The sequence below is a fragment of the Varroa destructor genome, unplaced genomic scaffold, assembly GCF_002443255.2.
Source record: "Varroa destructor unplaced genomic scaffold, Vdes_3.0 BEIS01000004.1, whole genome shotgun sequence".
Lineage (NCBI taxonomy): Eukaryota > Metazoa > Arthropoda > Arachnida > Mesostigmata > Varroidae > Varroa > Varroa destructor.
In genome coordinates, this window is record NW_019211457.1 from 26,537,895 (window position 1) to 26,559,208 (window position 21,314).

General features: G+C 40.2%; 2 protein-coding genes across 12 annotated transcripts; both read left to right on the top strand.

The window, feature by feature from the left end:
* Positions 1-3: 3 nt before the first annotated feature.
* Positions 4-10,512, top strand: LOC111249808 (uncharacterized). Of its 2 annotated transcripts, none has more exons than XM_086986961.1 (11): positions 4-251; positions 1,213-1,445; positions 1,900-2,067; positions 3,423-3,593; positions 4,282-4,918; positions 5,243-5,474; positions 5,882-6,096; positions 6,430-6,578; positions 7,435-7,680; positions 8,096-8,167; positions 9,056-10,512. In XM_086986961.1, exons 1-11 carry the CDS (start codon positions 155-157, stop codon positions 9,194-9,196), a joined length of 2,361 nt encoding a protein of 786 aa, XP_086843087.1. In that variant the 5' UTR covers positions 4-154; the 3' UTR covers positions 9,197-10,512. The 2 variants fall into 2 exon arrangements, with proteins under 2 accessions (XP_086843087.1, XP_022659892.1); XM_022804157.2 differs by having other exon boundaries at positions 7-251; positions 8,987-10,512.
* Positions 10,513-12,362: 1,850 nt separating this feature from the next.
* Positions 12,363-21,314, top strand: LOC111249807 (uncharacterized). 10 transcript variants are annotated; one of them, XR_015326320.1, is made up of 14 exons: positions 12,363-12,695; positions 14,309-14,550; positions 15,085-15,252; positions 15,381-15,551; positions 16,081-16,501; positions 16,688-16,919; positions 17,314-17,516; positions 17,926-18,074; positions 18,428-18,658; positions 19,095-19,196; positions 19,293-19,487; positions 20,125-20,151; positions 20,249-20,457; positions 20,827-20,915. XR_015326320.1 is itself a non-coding variant. In XM_086986957.1 (14 exons), exons 1-14 carry the CDS (start codon positions 12,590-12,592, stop codon positions 20,986-20,988), a joined length of 2,469 nt encoding a protein of 822 aa, XP_086843083.1. In that variant the 5' UTR covers positions 12,369-12,589; the 3' UTR covers positions 20,989-21,314. The 10 variants fall into 10 exon arrangements, 8 of the variants coding, with proteins under 8 accessions (XP_086843085.1, XP_086843084.1, XP_086843086.1 ...); XR_002673089.2 differs by having other exon boundaries at positions 12,364-12,695; positions 20,083-20,151; XM_086986957.1 differs by having other exon boundaries at positions 12,369-12,695; positions 20,398-20,457; positions 20,827-21,314.

A 21,314-nucleotide genomic window follows, 5' to 3' on the forward strand; every position in this document is an offset into this window, starting at 1 on the left:
GCAGCTTTGTAAGCATGACAGGTCATTGCCGGCTCTCACGGGGAGTCTCACACTACGAATCACCCGACTGTGCGAATTACTGCTGTTTAAAGTCGGTTACATTTTTCCGAAGAGTTTAGTGAAAACTACGCAGGACTCCTTAGCTAGAAGGAGTATGGCCGGCACCGCTGTGATGCCAAACTTCATGCCTTCGCCTGCTATGGATCAAATAGTTACGAAATTAGTTCCAATATCGCGGAGGCTCTATGAATGTAAGTTACCCTTCGTAACGTTGTAGTCTGTAGGCTGCTATCTGTTGTGGACAAGGTGCTGTTAACTGAACTTCGGTAGGTCGTTATATATCCGAAAGCTGCAATTTGGGTGGATCCGAGTCATGTGCTGTCGTAACTAGACCAGAGCTCAGCATCGTATTTAGTTCTCTCGATATCGAATGCCGTTTCGAATAGTTTCAATGATTGTTTAGACTGCGGGAGCATCTACTCCCGTCTATACAAAACGGTCGTTCCATCCCGGGCTTCAGGCTCGCATAACCCGTTCAAACGTATAGTTAAGCTATACAGTATCATTGTGGCCCTTTACCAAAACAATGTCACGAACGATGGTAAAAGGTAGGTTCTGGATACCTGATAATATTTAATTTCTGTTTGAAGATTACGGTAGCATTCACGGCTCGATAAGCCAGTTTGTACTATAGAAAAGCTGCGCAACACTGCAAGGCACCGTTAGATCTTAGCGACGTCCTATGCTTTTTGCCTTGTTATTTTTTCTATAAATTATCTTTACCACCAACGCCTAATTAATTTTCCGTTCTACTGGCGGCTGTTCATTAAAGCTATGTAACAAACGAGCACTGAAATACAGATCGATAGAGCGGGCAATAACCGAAGCGATCTTCCCTATCACAAATAGAACCCTACTTCTTTGATTAGTAGGTCAGGAGCAGTTTGATTCTCTACGTCTATGTTTCATGTTGTGAGTAAAAGGCAAACATAGATTCATCTTATCGATTTCCTGCATAAGATTGGCGTTTATTAATCTATGCATGGAATACGTAAAAACAAATGAAAATATCACCCGTTGATCCTAAGGATATTCTTATACGTTTAGAATTTTCGTATTGAACCACACAGCATCAAAACTACATCGTTAAATATACTTAACGCACTAGCTAATCATCGCTCGCTACTTTACTGATGTCTATCGCCGTTGTAGGCTCCGCTTTCACCCTAAACCTCTGCGCTCATTCTGGGGTTTTCGTCGACCCAGTGTACCATGTGACCCAACGACATCGCAGTTTCACCGTAGAGAGTCAGTTTGGTCGCGCTCAAGATATGATCATTCCGAGACAAAGTAAAGGCCGACGCGAATATTTTTTTCGTCTGACTGGAACGAGGGAGCAGGTCGCTGTTGCTCGCGAAATCATCGCAGAGATCGCGAGCCTAAAGGTAGATTGTTATTATATACTTTTTGCCAAACGCAACCATTCGTTGCCTTAATGCTAATTTTCCGCGGCTATTAGAGGCCTTGTGATATCGAAATAAACCGTTACAGTATGTATGGCAAAGTCGTGTGTCTGTATTTGTGCATTTAAGTACGAAACGTAGAAATATCATCTCATTCTCTTGGCATATTTCTCGCTAGCTTTGATTGTATAACGTGGTCGTCTGAATAAAGGATCTTCGTGTTGTATTGTATTACGAACGAAGTAATAATCTACCTTTTAGGGAAAGGTGTTTCGATAAGCTGAGAGCGTTTATTTTTGCTTCTGTAAATAAATGGTACGTGTGCTTGGTCCCGTTTTTTGAAGCTTTATTAAATATTTTCTTTGCACAGCTTACAGTTTATCCAGTAAGAGTGCGAGTCGTGTAAAATATTAAGGACAGTTTTTTCCAATTGCAGGAAATAAAGGACAACCATATTACTCTTAAAATGGACGTGTCCTTTGCGGACCACTCATTCATCATTGGGCGGCTGGGCAAAAACATTCAGATGGTGATGCGTAGCACCGATACCCACATTCATTTTCCTGACTCGAACCGAAACAATCAAGTGGAAAAGAGTAATCAGGTATACGGCCACGTAATTGGTAAAGCCAGCAATTTAATGCGTCGTGTTTTTTTGTTTATTTTTGTAATACTGGCCAAAAGTTTCAGTAAATTGCGCATTTTAATTTGTTTATCACATGCTAGTCTAAGGAACACCCAGAAATGTTTTAGCGTTGGGCAAGTAACTTACATGTGCCTAATGGTATATTGATACTTTAAATGATGATCTAGGTATAACTGAAAATATATGTCTATCTGTGTATTGTTCTCAGTTGCTAACAGTTCCCATGATTAGCCTTGCTGATACAATACTATGTATTGTAATATAAATAAATAAAAAGAAAATTCGCAACAGGTCTCTGATTGTTTACGTTGGACTTAGATCCTTTCTTGTATTATGAGTAACCACGATAAAGGAGCGGCATAGTTTGCGTATCACTTTGGGTTCACTGCCATAATGGCTATTAACTAACGAGCAGGCAGGCAGCCACGATGACTTGACCTTCAGGGTTGGCAAAAAATGTCATTATAAATTTATGAGTACTTTCAGAATAAAGTAGGGATCAAGGAAAAATGAGCTTTTACAATTATTAAAGCTGAGAGCCGGTTGCGTAATTGTTAAGCTGCCTCATAGGCTTATTGGGGAAAATCTAGATAAGTGTAGCAATGTCTACCCCGGTCAGAGTCTCAATGAGCGAAATCTTTGACGCTATACCTAAAAAAAGGTGACTTCAAGGACTCGTTCACTTAAGATAAGAGCGAGGCATTTTGAAACTACATTATTTTCATAGAATCTACAATGTGTAGAAAAAAAGGACTTCGATCTCGTTCGCTCCATTCTTATTTATAAAGGAGAGACGAGGTGAAGCGTCAGTTAAGCTACCGATTTACTTGTATACCTAAAAAATATCAAAGATAAAGATTGGTCTCTTTTAGTATTATTAGCCTAACACAAGCCTTTTATTTTTCAGGCTCACTTGATTTATCATTGGCCTGCTCAAATCTCCACCGTTTACACTCTATCCGCCTGTTTGTATTCCAGATTAATCGACAGCCTAATAGACGCCCCCACAATAGGCTGCCTTCTGTTACTTTTTGATGCATTTTGATACGATAAAAAACCACACACGATACAAATACTCCGAACAAAGCTGACATGCAAATCTGCCAGCAGTGCCTCTACTTTTGGAAATATTTCACAGCGATCTTAACTGTTCTCAGCTAGCATACTATAGGGTCATCTTTTTCAAACCTTATTCCAGTGGGAAAGCCAGTACTTCTTCTGTGCATTTTCTATTGCATTGGATAGTTCAAATATTAAATCCAAGTAAAAGGCATACATACACAAAAAAGTAGTTCATAACAACACGCTTCCAGGTATCGGTGGCTGGAGAACCAGATTCGGTGCTTAAGGCGCGTAAAAGGATCCGCGATATGCTTCCAGTATCATTTGTGTTCGTCGTAGACAAGGCAGATTACGTTAAGGTCGCGTGTCAGTATGATGGCAACGAAGGGAAGATACTGGAGAAACTTAAGAGGGAGTTTGAGGTAGGTGACGCTCGATCTGAAGCGTGCTGAATATTCTTAAGAAAAGGTTTTGCTAAATTGGTCGATAGGTTTGAAACAATGTTTGTTCTATTGAACAGCTTATGTTTACGGGTCTTTGAGTTGAACTAGCTGTAGAGCCATTTAGTGCACGTCATGGAATAGCAATAAAAAAACATATATATATATATATATATATATATATATATACATGTATATATATATATATATATATATATACATGTATATATATGTATATATAGACTACTGAATCAGTCATCGCACACGTTTATCTTTAATTATTAAAAAATAGCACTTATTATTGTTCATTGTTTTCGTTCATCATATGGTGATGGTCGATGTACGTTAACTAAAGTCTGAATTAAGGAAAGAAATGACGAAATAAGGAAAAAAAAATAAAGAAAAAGTTTCAATTGGCAACGAGCAAATTCATCTGCATTAGGTAGAAAACCGACGATATTGCGCCAATTGTTATATTTACATTGGGATATAATTGTGTACTCTCTAAAATATAATGCATTCTATTAACTGAAGAGTTACTGTGAATTTAACGTCAAATATTTAGGTGTTTTTTTTAACCACATGGAAACTAACTTGATTCATACTTTCGTATCTAGTTATCTTATTCTAGTCGGCCATTGTTTTCTGCTTTCCCCTTTTATAATTACAGCCCCTTCAAAACGAATATAGCATGACGATCAATTGGCTGCCGGTTTGGGGTAGATGCGCAATGGTTACTGTTCGCGGACGGCGCAGCAACTTTCACCGCATTCGCGAAGGCCTACTCCGGCTTATGGACCTGTTACAGCCAAACAAGAAGCGTCCCGTTGTCTATCTGGGTCTTGAAGTGTCGCCCCATTATTTGAGCTACGTACTGGGCCCAAACGACATCAAGATTCGTTATCTCCAAGAGCGAACCAATTCGAAATTTCAGGTTATAGCTACTCGAAATGAGCGTGCGTATCACATACCAACAATTAGGATTTTCGGCCAAATTGACAATGTCTTCGAAGCGTGGACTGGCGTCATGGATCTGTTGCCAGCAACCTTGCTAATCGACGTGTCAGAAGTGCCCCAATCTTGGCATGACGCAATTAATGAAGAGGAGCGTAGGAACTGGTCGAATGACACGGGCATCGCTGTCTGCGGTAGCGAAAATTCCCAGCTGTTGGAGCATCCCTACTTGGCCTGCTTGCCCTCCGACATTCTCAAGGAGCTCGGCGAATTGAAAGTTGTTCCTTTGGAAGCGCTGGCAAGTGCGCTTATTGCAGCGAGAAAACACGACAGATATGATGCTACCGTTGCAGGTGGGTTGACCGACAGCTGAAACAGGTATTCTTATCAATACTGTTTGATTGAGCCGTACATTTGTTTATCAACGTTTGTATATTGCTAGTGCTTTATTGAAGCTTGAATGACACAAAACACATATATATATATATATATATATTGGTCTGATAGGACGATGAAGATGCCGTTCCATTGCGGACACAGAACGTATGCCCTTGACGGATAAATTATTTGTTGAAATATTGCATGTACTAGCTGAGCAATTTCTACTTGTTTTAATTTTTTCGTCGTCACAATACACAAACCAACGTTTTTTTTATGATAATGTGTTTGTTAATCAGCCATGCGAACAACGGTGAAACTCATATGCAAGATCAATGACATGCTGTATGATTATGATATCTCGTTACTTTTGAGACTTAACCGAGATTCGCGTCAGTGGAAAATTGTAGCCAGAGGTCCTGAAGGATTTGTAAATTTGCTAATGGATGTCTACCGTGCACTTACGCTGCCGAACGTAAATCCTCTGGCCTTTGTAAAAGCGGCAGCAAGCACCGCGAAATCACCTATACGGTATGTCGATCTTTATTGTTGCTCGTAAACATGCCGGTTTAGCTTAAAATATGAAGCTGGATAAAAAAGTTCAACAACTTTCCCAAACGGAGGCCATATTTTTTTGTTCTACCCCTAGGGATTTGCGGTGGCAAATACTTAGAGGTACCTTGTGGAAAACGGGATCGACAAGTAAATCTCCTAAAAAAGAAAATTGCGATAGGTGATACATTGATCCTCCATCGAAGCGACCCCCACTCACGTCCGATATGGCCCTTCAAGGCTGAATATCGTAGTAGAAGCCTCGCTAGTGGTGCGCTGTGGGTGTTTCTTGTATATATGATCATCAGCTAACTATATACAGCTCTGAACTTTCTGATGATTCTAGTTCTAAGTAATCGGGTCACTCTGATTCTGCTTGAATAAAGGTATGCGGATCTGATAAAGTCGGAGGCTTCAAATTGTCCTACACACTCTTTAAGTGAGCCGATGGACAAAATGGTACTGGACCAGTTTGCCGCGATAGTTGACGAAGGCTCTGCAGACTCTTCCGGCATCGTGCGCTCGAAAGTTCTTATGCATCAGAAGCAGCAAACCTCAGTTTTGCAGCGTACACTCTATGATGAAATTGGATCAAATCTAGGTAAAAATTATCGACTAATCCGTTTCGATTCATTTTTACTGCTTACTAGTAAATTTAAAATGTCCCTCTTAAAACGTCGTAATTATAATTTGCTAAATCGTAAAGAATCTGCTTCACAGAATCTTCAGAAATTGACTTGCGAATGTAAATCTAGTCTTTCGACTAAAACATCAGCCTGTTGTTGAATAATTCTAATAATAACTTGACGTTAAATGCAACATCTTAGGAATCACTTTATCAAATAAGCGCTAGTTACAGATATAGACTTGCACGCAATTATCAGAGTTTGCGATGAGGTTCATCCGTTGTCATTTGATTTTCGTTTCTCTCTAGAACGTACCAATCAGCGCATCCGAAAACATGATTCGAGCTTCAATCAGAATTCGGACTTGATTGCGAACAGCGAGTGCGCCACCTCCTTCGGGGGTTACGAGCTTTCTGAAGGAACCTGCCGTACCCGAACAGTAGCGCCCGTTGCACCTGTAAGTTACGATCGCATAAATTGGACCTGGTTTTTGCTGACTTTATCGTCGGTCATTATTTTTAGCGCCCATCCGTAGCCGCTTCATGACCCTTTGGATCGAATCGCTTATGCAATGGATATGTTTGGATGTGTGGATACAGATAAAAGGTCGTTCCAGGTGACGCTCGCCTACTGTCGGATGTAGCGGTCGGCTGCATAGACATCTGTTGTGTAATAGGTTTATCAACGAGGCTTTTCTAGGCTCGTTCTAGATATGAAATATTGCATCATAATAAATGAAATCGCATAGTCATCTATACTTGTATGTATACCGTTTTATTGTCCCTTTTTACCAGGAGCGTCATATTGGCGTTGTTTTAGCGGATGCTCTTTCGTTCAGCTAGTTCAGCAGACGACATATAACACTGATCAGCAGTTAAATTATTTAGGTAGTTTTAAAAGATCGGAGAGCCCGAAGAGTTAATAGGAACGGTGACGTCAATCACAGGCCAAAAACTAGCCGATCTTGTCGATACATTTATTAATCGACAATTTTCAGCTGTGGCTGAACTGATACTCAGCAAGAGAATTTGAATCAAGTTGGCACAAGCCAATGGCACTCTAGGGGAACTAGTTGACCTAACACCGTCCTAGAGTTAAGCTTTTTATTAGCAAATGACTGAGCCAAAAACCTATCGTCTGAAAGAATGTGAAATTCGAAAGCTTTACTCTCATCCGGCTCGTTTTTGTCTCAAATATTTTCTACAGTTTCGGTCCGTATGGGCACTGAGGTACGAGTTTTTCTTTTTAGGAGTAGTAATAACATATACACATAATGACAGTTCGTATTTTTTATTACTTTGGTGTCCTGCCAGGTGAAACTCGAGTCTCTTAGGAGCTGCGCAAGTCTTGCCTATCGTGACCATACTGAAAATAACAGTGTTATAGATGACAGCTCCTTAATCGGTTCATCCGCTGCTGCCTCCCTGATTCCCAAACCTCAAAGGACATGGACGAGCTCGCCGTTACCATCCGTTCAAATGTCATCAAATCGGTGCTCGGACTCAATTGATAGTTGGGAAGCATGCTTAAGTGACTGTTGTTCGCCTATCAGTGACCAGGTATACCTATAGCATATGATACAATGAACTTCATTTTTCAACTTTTCGCGTTAGACACCGAAATATATTTATTAGATTTAATCAATGCTTCACTTTATTCTCTATATGAGTTGCAGACATAGGCGCATACATGTTCTTTTATTATTATCTCAGTTGCACATTGGTAATATTTAATATTATATAAACATATTGTTGCTGCATGAATTTTTGGCGTAAAGAAAATTTTCGTACGAATACAATTAATTGTACATCTTAAAGATTAGAAAAGCATATAGCAAGCAGTAAAGATGTTTTTACCCACGAACAGAAGCCAAATCCATATCTAAACAAAACAGTCTGTCTGGCTGGCAGTGACTGATTTATCTTTAGATTCAGAAGTTATAATTAAGAATTAAGTAAACTGATTGTCATACAGATGTCCCCTCAACCAAAGCCGATGACCTGTACGTTGCCCTTCGATGGCATACCTCATGGCCGATGCGTTCCGGTAAGTTACGAGTTTTGCTACTGGCAACGTGATTGCTGTGAAGTTGACGTGAAGTTGTTACGTACTGCTCGCTTTACCTGATTCAATAGTACAATAATATACTTCAGGGACATGTGGTTGGATTAAACGTATATTCAGGTTATTACGCTGATCTTACTGTTGTCGTTGATGAAGTACAAATAAACGCCACAAATTTGAACCATCTAGCGTAAGTCCAATAGCACGGCCATGTCTAATGGTTCCTCCTCGTGTTTCAGAATATGCAGTTTTGCGATCGTCAAAAAATGATATTAGGTAGCACACACAAGACAGGTTTACCAAACAACATGTCCCACACACGACATCTAAGCCACAGAAGATCAGGAAGGCATAATACTAGGTAGAGTTCAGACTCAACTGAAAGCCCAGTTGAACCTCGGAGCGAGCCTGCAAATATGACAGATCTAGGCGTGCCGTGGTTCACAAGAAGTAAGACAGATTGCGTGCACATGAAACTGGTGTGGTCACAGGCCAACTTCCTTCTTAATTTGTTCTCCCTAACTTAACAGCTAACTTGGTACAGTTATTTAACTTGGTTCCTATCGGTTATCGGTTATCGTAAGTGTAAGGGCGCTTATTTTTTTTGGTAATTTTGATTTTTCGTTGAAGGTGTATGCTCTGTACGCAGACTTGTCAATAGTTACGATTATCCTAGACAAAACGAGATTCGTCTGTTTCATATTACCAAAGATTAGTTCGTCACGGACCTATTCCATCAGTCTGCCTATATTTCATTCTTCTAACGTATCTTCGTTTGTGCACCTGATTATCCTGTTATAGCGGGCGACGGCCACGTCTGATAATTCTACGCAGGATGTTTGTAATCGCGAACTTTTCGGGCCTTTTCAGCCGCATGAACAACTTGTTTCCAAATTTAACGAGCTGAGCGTAAATAACGAGGATAGCGACGGCAACGAATGGAGGAAAAACATCGCGAATTTAGCAGTTGGGGCCGGCAGGCGTCCATTCAAAAGTAGTGATATAGCATAATCGTCTCAAGAGGGCTTCAGCTAATGTGAACAACATAGAGCTTTCGGTTCAAACAGTATAGGCCATAGAAGCCCATATCTGCATGAAGTGGGAGAGCAAGAACGTTAGCGCTTACGTACCGGCGAAATGGTTGCCCTCCGTCCAAATCTCAGGCAAATGTTCCTTGGGACAGTACCAGTTTACCGTTTTAAATCAGCCTTGTTGCGTGAGCTGATTCTAGCCGAAAGCTGCGTTTCGCTCGCCAGAAGGACGAACCTTTGATTATTTCGACACAATGATTGGACTTGTTTAGCTTTATCGATGATGGTGGTGGGTCGGATAAAAACAAAACTTTGTGCATTCTGCAACGGCACAACGTATTTGTTACTCTTGCTATTACGTTATTGGAATGATCATTTCTATGATATTGTTAGACAACCGGAGTATATGTGGTATCATATATAGATGAGTTGTAGATGCAGCTTTGGTCGATCATTTAAAATGATACAGGAAATAGTAGAAGTATAGGACTGTGCTCGACATAGAAGTAGTTATACGCATGAACTTAGTGTTTCATGTAGCGATATTCTGATTATATTATGGTATGCCAGATGATTATCAGGGCCCTATCAAGCTTCTCATCAAGCCATACCGCAACTAGTCTTGTCGATGATGAAGATCGTTTCGTATTTTGCAATTATAGTAATAGTGGTTAGTTTCTATAGCTATCGTTGTTTATTTCACATACGAAACGTAACTGCAAGCCTTAGCAGCGATGGAAAACATACGGCGGTACCTGTACATCTTCATGTAATGGTTGATGGAACCCGACAGTGTGCCTTACTATATGTAATTGGGTCATATCGCTATCATTTTGTTACTATTTTTTATACATCAATTAGCTGAGCTCCACTACCAGAACTATCGATGTTCCGATGAAACATACTAACTTACGAACGAAAATCTCTGCAGTGCGAAAAATGTGACAGGCATTAGAAGATACTGAGTGTGACACCAGAGACAAGGACAAAGTATAACAAACGAAGAGAAGTAATATCATTTTTATCTAAAAAAAAAAATAACAAACAGCCAAAATGGTAGTCTAAGTAAATGCAGATGACATTAAACAGAAGACTAAATAGGGCTATTGGAACAGACTCGCCCGCCGATTGGATGATCACAATCGAAAGGGTCAATTGAGACTATGGTTTGTTGTAAAAGAAAGAACATTGTTAAGAAACTCATGAGAAATAAACGAAAGTGTACGAGACATGATCTCAATTTGCAAAAGAAATTAATCAAAATTTTAAATTTACCAATAAAATCTTTAACAATTATTACTGTGTTTTGTTGTGATTGTCAATGGAGGAAAGTAATAATTATAGAGCTTCAAGGAAATGAGCCGTTCATCTCTGTTATTCTAATAATAATAGTAACAGAACATAACAAATGACGTTAAACGAAACGAAGTAAGACGAAAAAACAAACCCAGTAAACGACTTAGAGAGAAGTTGGCTTTAAGCAATTTTCAGCAAACGTTTGTTAGTGGTCTATTAAAACCGTAGGTCGGCACGCTAGAGATCTCAAAATCTACTTGAAAAGAGTCGAAAACGATAAGCCAAGTGTACCCACGTATGAATGCGCCTATTTATTTTGAATTTCGAAGTTGATCCCGTTTCTTGGATAAGAATACAAAAGGAAAAGCATAACGTCTCGCTTTAAATTTATATACATGTATATTTCTGCCAGTTTGATGCAACTGAGGATAATTGTTACTACAGCATGGACTTTTTTTTTGTTTTTTTACTACATGCAGCAGCTCAAAGTCTTCGTTGTAAGAAGGCACTAACATAATAAAGGCTTGGTATCTCGGACCAGCAAGGAGGCCATCATTTTATTCTGCGACAAGGAGACAATATCTATGTTCACACTGATCCCATTGACGCTTTTAGTTTACCTACTTCTAGCGGACAAAAAAAAGTCAGATTGACATTTAGCGAGGGTTACACACATTTGTAAGCAATATACTATTAAGCAATATTGGTACGGCTATTAAAATCAGTCAAACCTATCTTAATCAATGTAAACTAATCATATGGGGCTAAAAGGTGGTTTCTATATTTCGACTACATGTACATGTCGTATATGATTTACCCGTCGCATGAACCTCAACCGAAGACGTGCTCACATCCCGAAGCCCAACTCAGGTCAGGAGATTTGTGATTTTTTTAGATTAGTATTATATGGTTTTGGAAAACTGTGATTTCTATCATGTAATAAATTTCGTTACTATGATGCTTGCTAAACATTTGATTTTACCAAACAATTTAATTTTCCCTAACAGCTTTATCGTATTTTGCAATCAATTCTCTTCTCCCACATCGTTTGCCTTTTAGGACCTTTACGCAATAGGATCTTTCCAACAATATAAGCTTTTGTGACGCTCAAGGATTGTTATATATGAATTTGTTCGATCCTCAAAAGGAACGCACCCGTCAGGCTTACCTTATGTTTAGGTCATTGCCTTGGCAATGCCAAGTTGACAACTTACGCTGTCTACATGATCTGTGCGATATTTTTTTCGAGCATATGTCTCGGTGTGATGATTTAGTTTTGCAAAGAACTAATCATAAGCGATGTACATTCTAACATGCGACATTTTCCAATCGATGGGAGGCGATGCAGTTTGTGTAAAGAGTTTTCGCTAATTAGACTCAATCGACTTATCCTATCGTATAGTGTCGTATTTCGCTATATTTCTACACTAAACTGATAAATATTCATGCGCTGGAAGAGTACTTTTTACATGTTCCATGTTCAATCTCATTCACCTGATAAGACTCCAACCTCTATCGATGCATTTTTGAATGAAACTGCGTAATCTCTAATAGAAAATAAAGAAAGAGAAAAGCTAAATATTGTTTGAATAAAATCTTCCAAATCTCCTATAGACGTTAGTGTAAAGTCGGAATAAATCCTAAATTACTTATTCATATCCAGTGCAAAACGTGTCAAGCAAAACCTACTACAATGCTTTGAAGCCCAATGTGATTTGCGCGTGAAGTTCCACTTCTCGCTCGCGATAATTTTGTTACGACAGCGTCTTGTGCGCAGACAGATGTATAGCCTTCGTTAAGGAATGTGGTCTTTTGGACGATTGGCAGTACTGATCCGCTGGGCCAGTGAATCTCCCAAGTTCAACAATTTCGCGCCCTTTTTTTCAAACGTACATTCAAAAAGGACGTAATCACTCTCACCAGCGGGTGCGTGCAGTTGTAAAGGTGTTGTGGGCTTGCCTTCGCAGTCAAGCGTGGTACAAAGTTTGGATTCTGAATGATCGCTGATTTCGTAATTTGACGTCTTGTTTGACTAGCGGAGCAGGTACAACAAATTGCTCCATAACCTGGAGTAGCCATGTCGGACGACACCCAAATGGAAATTGTCCGACAGTTGGGCTCCAGCCAGATGGTTGAACAGCTAGTCACGATCCCACGAAAGTTTTATGATCGATTCATAGCAAGTAAGTTGTCGACATTTACCTATATCCTGTGTGTTTTGCGTTAGCCGCGACGGAGTTTCTCTTTCTGATTATCCTTATGGTAACATGTTGCAGTAATCAATCTATCGATCATTTCTGTTGATGTGTATATTGAGAAGTACTTCTACGCTCGCAAGTTTAGCAAGAAATTCATCTGCGTACGTCTAACTGCCAATGGATTCTCTTTAGGGGTCAAGTCGGCTCTCTCATACGCACATGTATACCAATTAATTCTTGCTATTTGCTGGATTTTATAGCTCTTCGTTTCGTCAAGTGTTAAAGACAACTATTAGAGACGTCGCTTTCTCTCCTGCTTACCGTAGGTTACCGTCGTTTTGTACGGCTCACAAGACCTTATCTTGAATTTGGGCTCCCAAATGGGTCGAGCTCATCATCGAGCCTGAAAAGCTCAATGAACTGCGTTCTTCAGGTCGATTGGGCCTTGGTTTAACGTGTAGAAGCCACTTGTGCTAGACTCTCAACTGTAGAAATCTCATCGTATGTGTTATGCTTTCGTGAACATAACAAAGTGATCTCGATTTGGGCCTTCTAAGACAGAAGAAAATCTTTCTAACGATAACACTCTGTCATTCCTGAACAAAGAAACTGAAAAGTCGCAAAACGAATGATTTTCCTAAATAAATCTAAATATTTTGAGTTTTACATCCAGTACCTTTCTGGTTGAGTATTATCTGAAAGGTTGGCTCCCGCTTTGAAACGCGGTGCATCTACGTTCGAACATGGCCCATCTCGCTTGCCCTTATCTTAGTCGACTGCTACCTTTCTTCGTACCATCACGGGGATAGGTTACCTGCTATAGAGTCCTGTAGCGCACAGGGCAATATGATGTAAAAGCCGGATAGAGGTTCAGTCAGTACTTGTTGAATCTGCATGCAAAAGATTTTCGCTTTAATATTACGTACTACGACAATTAACTGTACTACCCGTCGGCTTCTCTTTCCAAAGAGTTACTTTCCAACTCGATACACTTTTATAGAAGATGGATATGATCAATTTCTTTGCTCTGACCATGATAAAAATCAAGGGGTATAGGCTAGATACATTTCTCATCGTAGGCAAATGATCTCGTATTCCGTCAGTTTAGCGTCATCCAATGGTAGACGTCTCCTTCATGTGAGCTATATAATAAATGAGGGTCATCTTGCAAGTTTACGATCACCACGTTCATCACCATGGTACGAAGATCACCGTACTATATTCATCATTACGAATTACAAGGGTACCATTCTCTATAATGGTTGCCCTATACTGTGATTTCGTGACCGTGATGAATCGACTAAAGTATCTAACGTATGCGTCAAAGATAAGGCAAAACAAACGAATAGCTAAGCTTCTCAGCTTATTATGGTTGATCATGCCTGCTTTTGTTGGCTGCGAAATTTCACTATCTACGTACTACTGATACGACTTTCCTAATCATTAAAAAAATCTTCGTCCTATACATATTACGAAAAAGCATGCTTCGATAAAATTGGCTTACGCGTAATTTTACTACGGGAACATATCTGTCACGACCTGTTTATCTTCAGTCTTCAATCGAGCACATTAACACTCTGTTTTTCTCTGTCCTGCAGATCCTCCGATGATACGCGAGTTAACGAAACTTTGTGGTACGCAAATCGAGATTTTGTATCAAGATTTCGATCGTCAATACCAAACTGTTTCGAACTGTTTTACCGATTGCCAGACACAGCCAGTACAGCAGACGCCGCAGAGACAGCCTAAAAGCCGACGTGAATATTTACTCCGAATTGTTGGATCTCAACAACACGTTAGCAACGCTTGTCAAGAAATTTTTAAAATACTGAATTATAATGTAAGTTCGAACGGTGATTGAAGCCATATAAAAGTGAACTACTTTTATTTATAGCCGTAGCTAACTAAAGGCAACTGCTGACTCAATGAACGATTTACTTTTTTTTTTTCAACTACGCTCTTTCTATTCAACTTGGCAGAAGTTATTCGAACTTCAGATATTGCTACAAAAGATGACGCTGTTAACGATACATTTTCCACATGTGAAAATTAACTTTCATATTATGAACTTATGATATTTAGTTAACTAAAGACTTGAAGTAAAGTTTAAAAGAAGAGTTGAGAATTCTTTTCTCAGTCGAAAATTAGTCAATGGCGGTTGTGGCGTACACAACACTCGGGACCTACGTAACGTAGACTTATCCTGCTACTCTTCGACATATAAGAATATTAGTACAGCAGTATAAAACCTGTTTAGATAAAAATTCAATAATAATCAACTGAGCTCGTTAAGTCATCCACACTACATTATAACGTTAAATAAACGTATTCTGCAATATAATTGATCTGCTAATTGGAAAATCTATAAACCCAGGTTAACGGGGCAGAACAGATGACGCTCAAATTAGATGTATCATTTGCCGTCCATTCGTTTATCATTGGCCGTGACGGAAAGGGTTCAAAGACGGTGATGCGCGCCACCGGGACCCTTGTCCACTTTCCCGATTCAAACCGGAACAGCAAAATGAAAAAAAGCAATCAGGTATTTTTATGATGATTCTTAGAGAAAAAAAATACTACACAGACAGACATACTTATCTGCATATCGTTCTCGAACGATTTCAGCAGAAGGTGGCTTTCTATTAGCGCATGTAATTTTTCTTTATGCAGGTTTCAGTGTCAGGCTCGCCTGAACAGGTACTCAAAGCACGCAGGATGCTCCGCGACCGTTTGCCGATATCTTTCATGTTCTTATTGGAAAAAGCTGATTATATTAAAGTTGTGGGTCACTGTGGCGGAAACGAACAGAAAATTCTTGCCAAGCTTAGAAAGCGCTTTGAGGTAAATGCCCATATAAAATATAATTAACATTTATGTGTTTGTATAGTTACAGCAAATAAGTGACACCAGCTGACGCCGCCGATTTTTCTTAAATGGAGATTCAGCTTTGGTTTTGCTTTTTTCACGTTTAATCAAATTCGAGATCTACCTCTAAATTATATATCTCTTAAGGTAGATTAGCGAATCAGTTATTTCCTGCTTCATTTGCTTACCATCTGGCAAACGGTTTTGTTGCTTGGCTTTGTATTGAAATGTATTGAAGCGTATCATGTCGTAACAATTTCTGATGATAACACCCTACTCAGATTTGAGAATAATGACTTCAGTTATGTATCAGTAGTTTGATGATGAAAAATCATTAGAATGGAAAGTCAGTCACGCCTGCACCAAATGGCCATATTTCTCGTTTATTTGATCACTTCCGCGGTAGTTATTATGCTAATACTGTTTATATTGATTTTGCATCGCCCTCGACGCGCGAGTGCCTACGCTTAATTTCTCTCTTCCTACCTTGGGTGCTATTTTACAGGCATTGCAGAACGAATATAGCATGTCGATAAGTTATCAGATATTGTCGAACGGTTGTATAATGGTCACCGTTCGAGGAGCCCGAAACAATTTCGAAGGTATCCGAGAAGGCCTCACGCGACTAATGGAAATTTTAAGACCGAACAGACAACTACCTCCCGTCTCTTCGGGGATCGAGGTGTCACTGCATTACCTCAGCTTCGTTCTCGGTCGCAACGATGTAAAGGTCCGATATTTGATGGCACTCACCAACACACAGTTCCAGGTGATTACTAACCGTGAAGATCGGCAATACCACATCCCAACAATTCGCATCTATGGACAGATTGACGACGTGTTTAAGGCCTGGATGCACGTTCTGGACCTACTACCAGCCACCACATTGGTTGAAATGCCTAGGCCCTCACAAGAGGACATAGCAGGTGAGGTGAAAAACCCGCGGGCCGCTTGAAATCATCACTTATTTGAGTAGGGAAATGGGGCGATTTCCCTGCCTGAAATGGGGCTTCTACAAACTGTCTCGTGAATACTGCATATTTTTCTCTCTTATAGCCTCATTTATGTTGTTTCTTTCCCGTGCTGTTTTTGTGCGTCGGCCTTTAAACCAGACCTGAGAGAAGTGACCCAACGAGTTTCGAGCTTGAATCAAATGCTAGAAGATTATGACATTACACTCAACTTGAAGCTAAATCGAGACTCGCGTCAATGGAAGATCGCTGTGCACGGTCCAGAAAAGTACTTGACACTCCTTGTAGACGTGTATCGAGCACTAGGCAGGTTGGACGTCAATTCTATCCATTTTGTGCAGGAAGCTATAACTAAAACAGGCCCACCACTACGGTAAATCATAGATAATAAACCACAGTAAATGGATAACCATTATGATTATTACGCTACTGGAAATATTTAAGTAATCATTCGTGTATCAGTCTGGCCTGTAACAGTGGCCAAAGCTCTAGAAAGGCTCGTTCTAGAGAGAGTTTTACCCAGATTTTGGCTACCTTAACACCAAATGTCTACCAAGCATATTTGTTTATTTCACAGACTGTGAATTTTTTCTAAATTTTCTTTTGATCGTTGGAATTTCCCTAATTATTCTAAAGGTCACAGTTCCTCTTTAGAATATATGAGTCTTACCTGCGACTGACATCGATGAGACAAGCAATTGTTCGTAGTAATATACAACATGTATTCATTGTTTCACTCACAGTATGCCATCGTAATTCTATTACAGTTATCATGACGCAATAAGGTCATTAGACAAACACCGACTTTTGGTTGAGACGTCACAACGCTCGCATCATTTACCTACGCACAAATCCGAGCCTGAAATAGGCGATGATTTCGACACTGCAACCATTTCGAGATCAACCTACTTTACTAGGCACTGTCCAACTTCTCAACCCATTTACCATTATCATGGCCTAAATACAGGAGGTGAGGACTCTTGGCTACTCAGCCTTTGCTATACACTAGGTTTTCAATGATGTCCATACATACTTGTTATTACATTCAGAGCTGCAATGATTCCATTGCTTATAGAAATCCTTAGACAAGGACTGATCAACAACACAATCAACTGCCCATCGATGCACAGGGTAACATGGAACATTTGATGTCATTCCGTGCATTTGCTGTCTCGTAGTTACAAACTAATCAATAGTCTCTAGTCACGAGACACCCACGAGTAAGCCCAAACGTGCGTACACATGTTCCGTTATGGAAGCAAAATGAGCGATTTTTGTCAAATACGTTAATATTAGCCTCGAGCGTATTGGCTATTCACCACACGAGAAATTGGTCAACGTTAATTAAAACTGGGTTTCTTTGTCTTCTTGAATCGTAGTCACTAATCAACCCAAATCGATATATGCAGATTATCGTGATCAGCGTATACTTGCTGAACAGTCATTGGCTTATGGCGGTTACCAGATCTACGACCAAACTCCACGAAGTGCGCAATCTGCCTCGTCCAATTACCCCTCTGATGCCTCGGTATACCGTACTCTTACTTAATTTGCCGTTTCCGTTGACACGTGTTACCAAGATAGTTCTCAAATAGCTCCTGAAATTATATTTTATATGACTGATAGTTGCAACTTGATCGCAGTAATGGCGACTAGCGCTAAGCTATTGGAATGACCGCGATTTTTAGAGATCCAGAAAATTCTGCTTCCTATTCGCTTTATTTATAAAAGACGCCAGTCTCTATTGGCGAAAGGACCGCTTGGGCAGCCCGAAAAACATCGACGCTATTCATTATCAGTATTTATTTATGGCGTAACCTATAGTGAACACTTCACTAAATATTCTAATATAAACATATTCGGCGTGTGGTAATTTATTAGGGACTGTACGACAGTCTAGCAAGTCTCGCAAGCTTAGGAAGTCTTGCAAGTCACCCGAGTCTCGAAAATGTCAATGCTGTGGAAGAGGTCCCGGAATCAGGCTTTGTAACCCCAATGACATTTCGGGACTTACCACGCGTGGAGGCCGTCAGCACGACATCGATTCGAACGCCGTCAGTGAATCGAAGCTCTTTTGTCTCGACCAGCTTGGCCACTCCAGCCTCGAGCCAGGTGCGCGAAAACAAACGGAGAAATAACGCGCACGAAGCGTTCGCTCTAGAGGGTCATGACGACATATTTGCGCTAATGGCGATACATGTATCTGGTACATTATAAAGTCATTACATGTGTGGATTATGAGTTTCTGGGAGGAGATGTGCCTATACGGATAAGACTATTTTAAAGATTTGTTTAAAACAGGCCTGAGACATTATTTTAGTAAAAAATACAACATTCTACGAATTTTAATAGTAGAGACAATACACGTATGGGCAGTATCACTTTTATTAATTCATAGTACAGCTGAATATATTTGATTTTATTGTCACTGAAAGAGTATGAACTTAGCTGATAGCTTCCTTTATTGAGATTCATTTTTCAAGCACGATGGAGATAGCGAGTTTTTTATTTTATTTATATTATATAACGCATCGGTTTCGATTCACAGGCAAATTACTTGAGCGGTTTTAAGGGCTCGGGCGTCGCGGCCAGCACGTTCCCGTCGACCCCGAAGAGTCTAGCCGACCTCAATGAAACGGAGGGCACAGCCGTCAGTAGATCACAAATGATAAAACGGTCCATTGTTATTATAATGTTCGTAACCTTTCGCATTTCATAGTGACGATTACTTTTTAAACGTTCACAGGGCAGGTACGGCAGTGTTGCAAACTTCACGAGTTTGGGCAGCTGTGGAAGCTCTGAAAATCTTGGTCCGGCTCAAGCCAATCACGGATATGGGTCTATTAGCTCATCTGCCATAGAGACGCCAACGTGTGTTCAGAGGCCACCAGCTAATCGAAATTCACAATTACCAGCCTCGAGTGCTGCAACCTTTGGCCAGGTTTGTGGAACAAGCAACCAATCAATAATACGGTAACATTTTCTACTTAGCGTCATTTTAGCATTGGTATATCACTGGTCGGACGTATGCATGCGAGCCGATGCCATGCTGTGATGTTCCGAGTTTCTAGATCCGATACGGTGATTAAGGATCGTTCCAAATCGCCGGCCTTTCTCAGAATGTGCCTGCGCTCGTTTTTGAACCCAAACCACCTTTTCCCTATTTTGTTGGCCGACATTATTTGTCCCATACTGTAATGTCACAGCATAAACTGGGAGCATTTTTGACGGTGTTTTCTCTTAGACAAGGGGAAAGCACCCTTTCTTTGAAATGGAAGAATATCCGAGTGATTCTTCTGTGGCGCTGTTCTAATAAACTGTACAACATTTTAGCAACAAGCAGTCATAAGTTCTCACACACGCCCAAGGCAATCTATAGTGTTAAGCAAAAATTTTCCTATAACAGATAGAATTTTGTTTGCGGTACATTTCCATGTTTCTGGCTTTATCGATTCCTAAAAATTAAGGGCATACACGATCGTTCGTTTTCAATACAGATCTGTAAGCATATTGGCTACTAATTGGTTTCTATTCAGATGATTACGTCATCTCCTCTACACACTTCAACCCCTTTACAGGAACGGACTCTGCAGCACTTCGCCCCAGTGAGTTTTCTTAGATAATTTCTTGTATTGATTATCTTTTATAGATTGCTTGCAGATCGTAAATGCAAATTATTTGCAAATTTCATGATGGAGGAAGATTTTGGCAAATGTCGCAAAGGCCGGGGTCCGTGAACACTGTTCGAACGAATATCGAAGCGATGGTTCCAAAACGCCGTTATACTGTCTTGAGTGATCTTGTGGGCATAAGGCATCTCATCGGAATCCTATGCTACGTTCTCTTTTCAGAGTGAATTTATTCGTCAAAAGGAAGTGTTTAGCAGTTTCCAACTTTCACCAACTGTAGCAGTACGTATTAAATAAATCTGGCTCCTGTGAGCAGCTTCTTTGTTCTTCTAAATCTCTCTGTTATATCTATCTGCACGCTTTGATCGCCGATATGCGGACGGGGTGGTCAAACTGAACCATCTGTATTTATGCTTTCCCGTATGAATGTTTATACCGCTGCTTAAGATTAATAGAAATACGAAAATCTTAGTTTGGAATAGTGCTAGAATCGGTTACGAAGTTAGATTTCAACATCCGGAGCCCAGGGCTGAGCGGGATCGCTAGGGGGCCAGACAAGCTCCTCGGCAGTAGTGTCTGATTCACACGAATGAGGAAAAATGTATGTAACGACAAACATTGTTTGTTTGTTTGTTTAACATTATAATACAGATGAAAGATGACGAAGATGATTTCATAGTCCGAGGACCTTTCGGTGTGTTGCGTCGCGATGATCAGCAGGGATCGGCTGCTAGGGATTACTTCGCAGGTGACAAATGGACGGTGGCGAACTATGGTAGCGTGATGTCTGTGGTGGGCAGGCGTGGTATCTGAAGCACGGCTACCATTAAACTTCGAGTGATCTGATATCTTAACTAATTTAGAACCTCAAATTGCCTGTTCCATACAGCTGCACCATCGAACTAATATAGACAGTCATAGGGCTTTACAATGAGGGGCTCTTAGTTTGTATATCTGCCAAGTAACTCATTCATTGTAGTTGTAACCTAATGGATCCATCATTAAGGAAGGAAACGCTTGTATTGTTAAAGTGGCGCAAATCTACTTTTCGCTGGACCACCTTTTTCGTCATATACACTGTGGAAGCACGGCTGTATATAAATACACACGAATATAAATACACGTTTAAAAAAATTTAA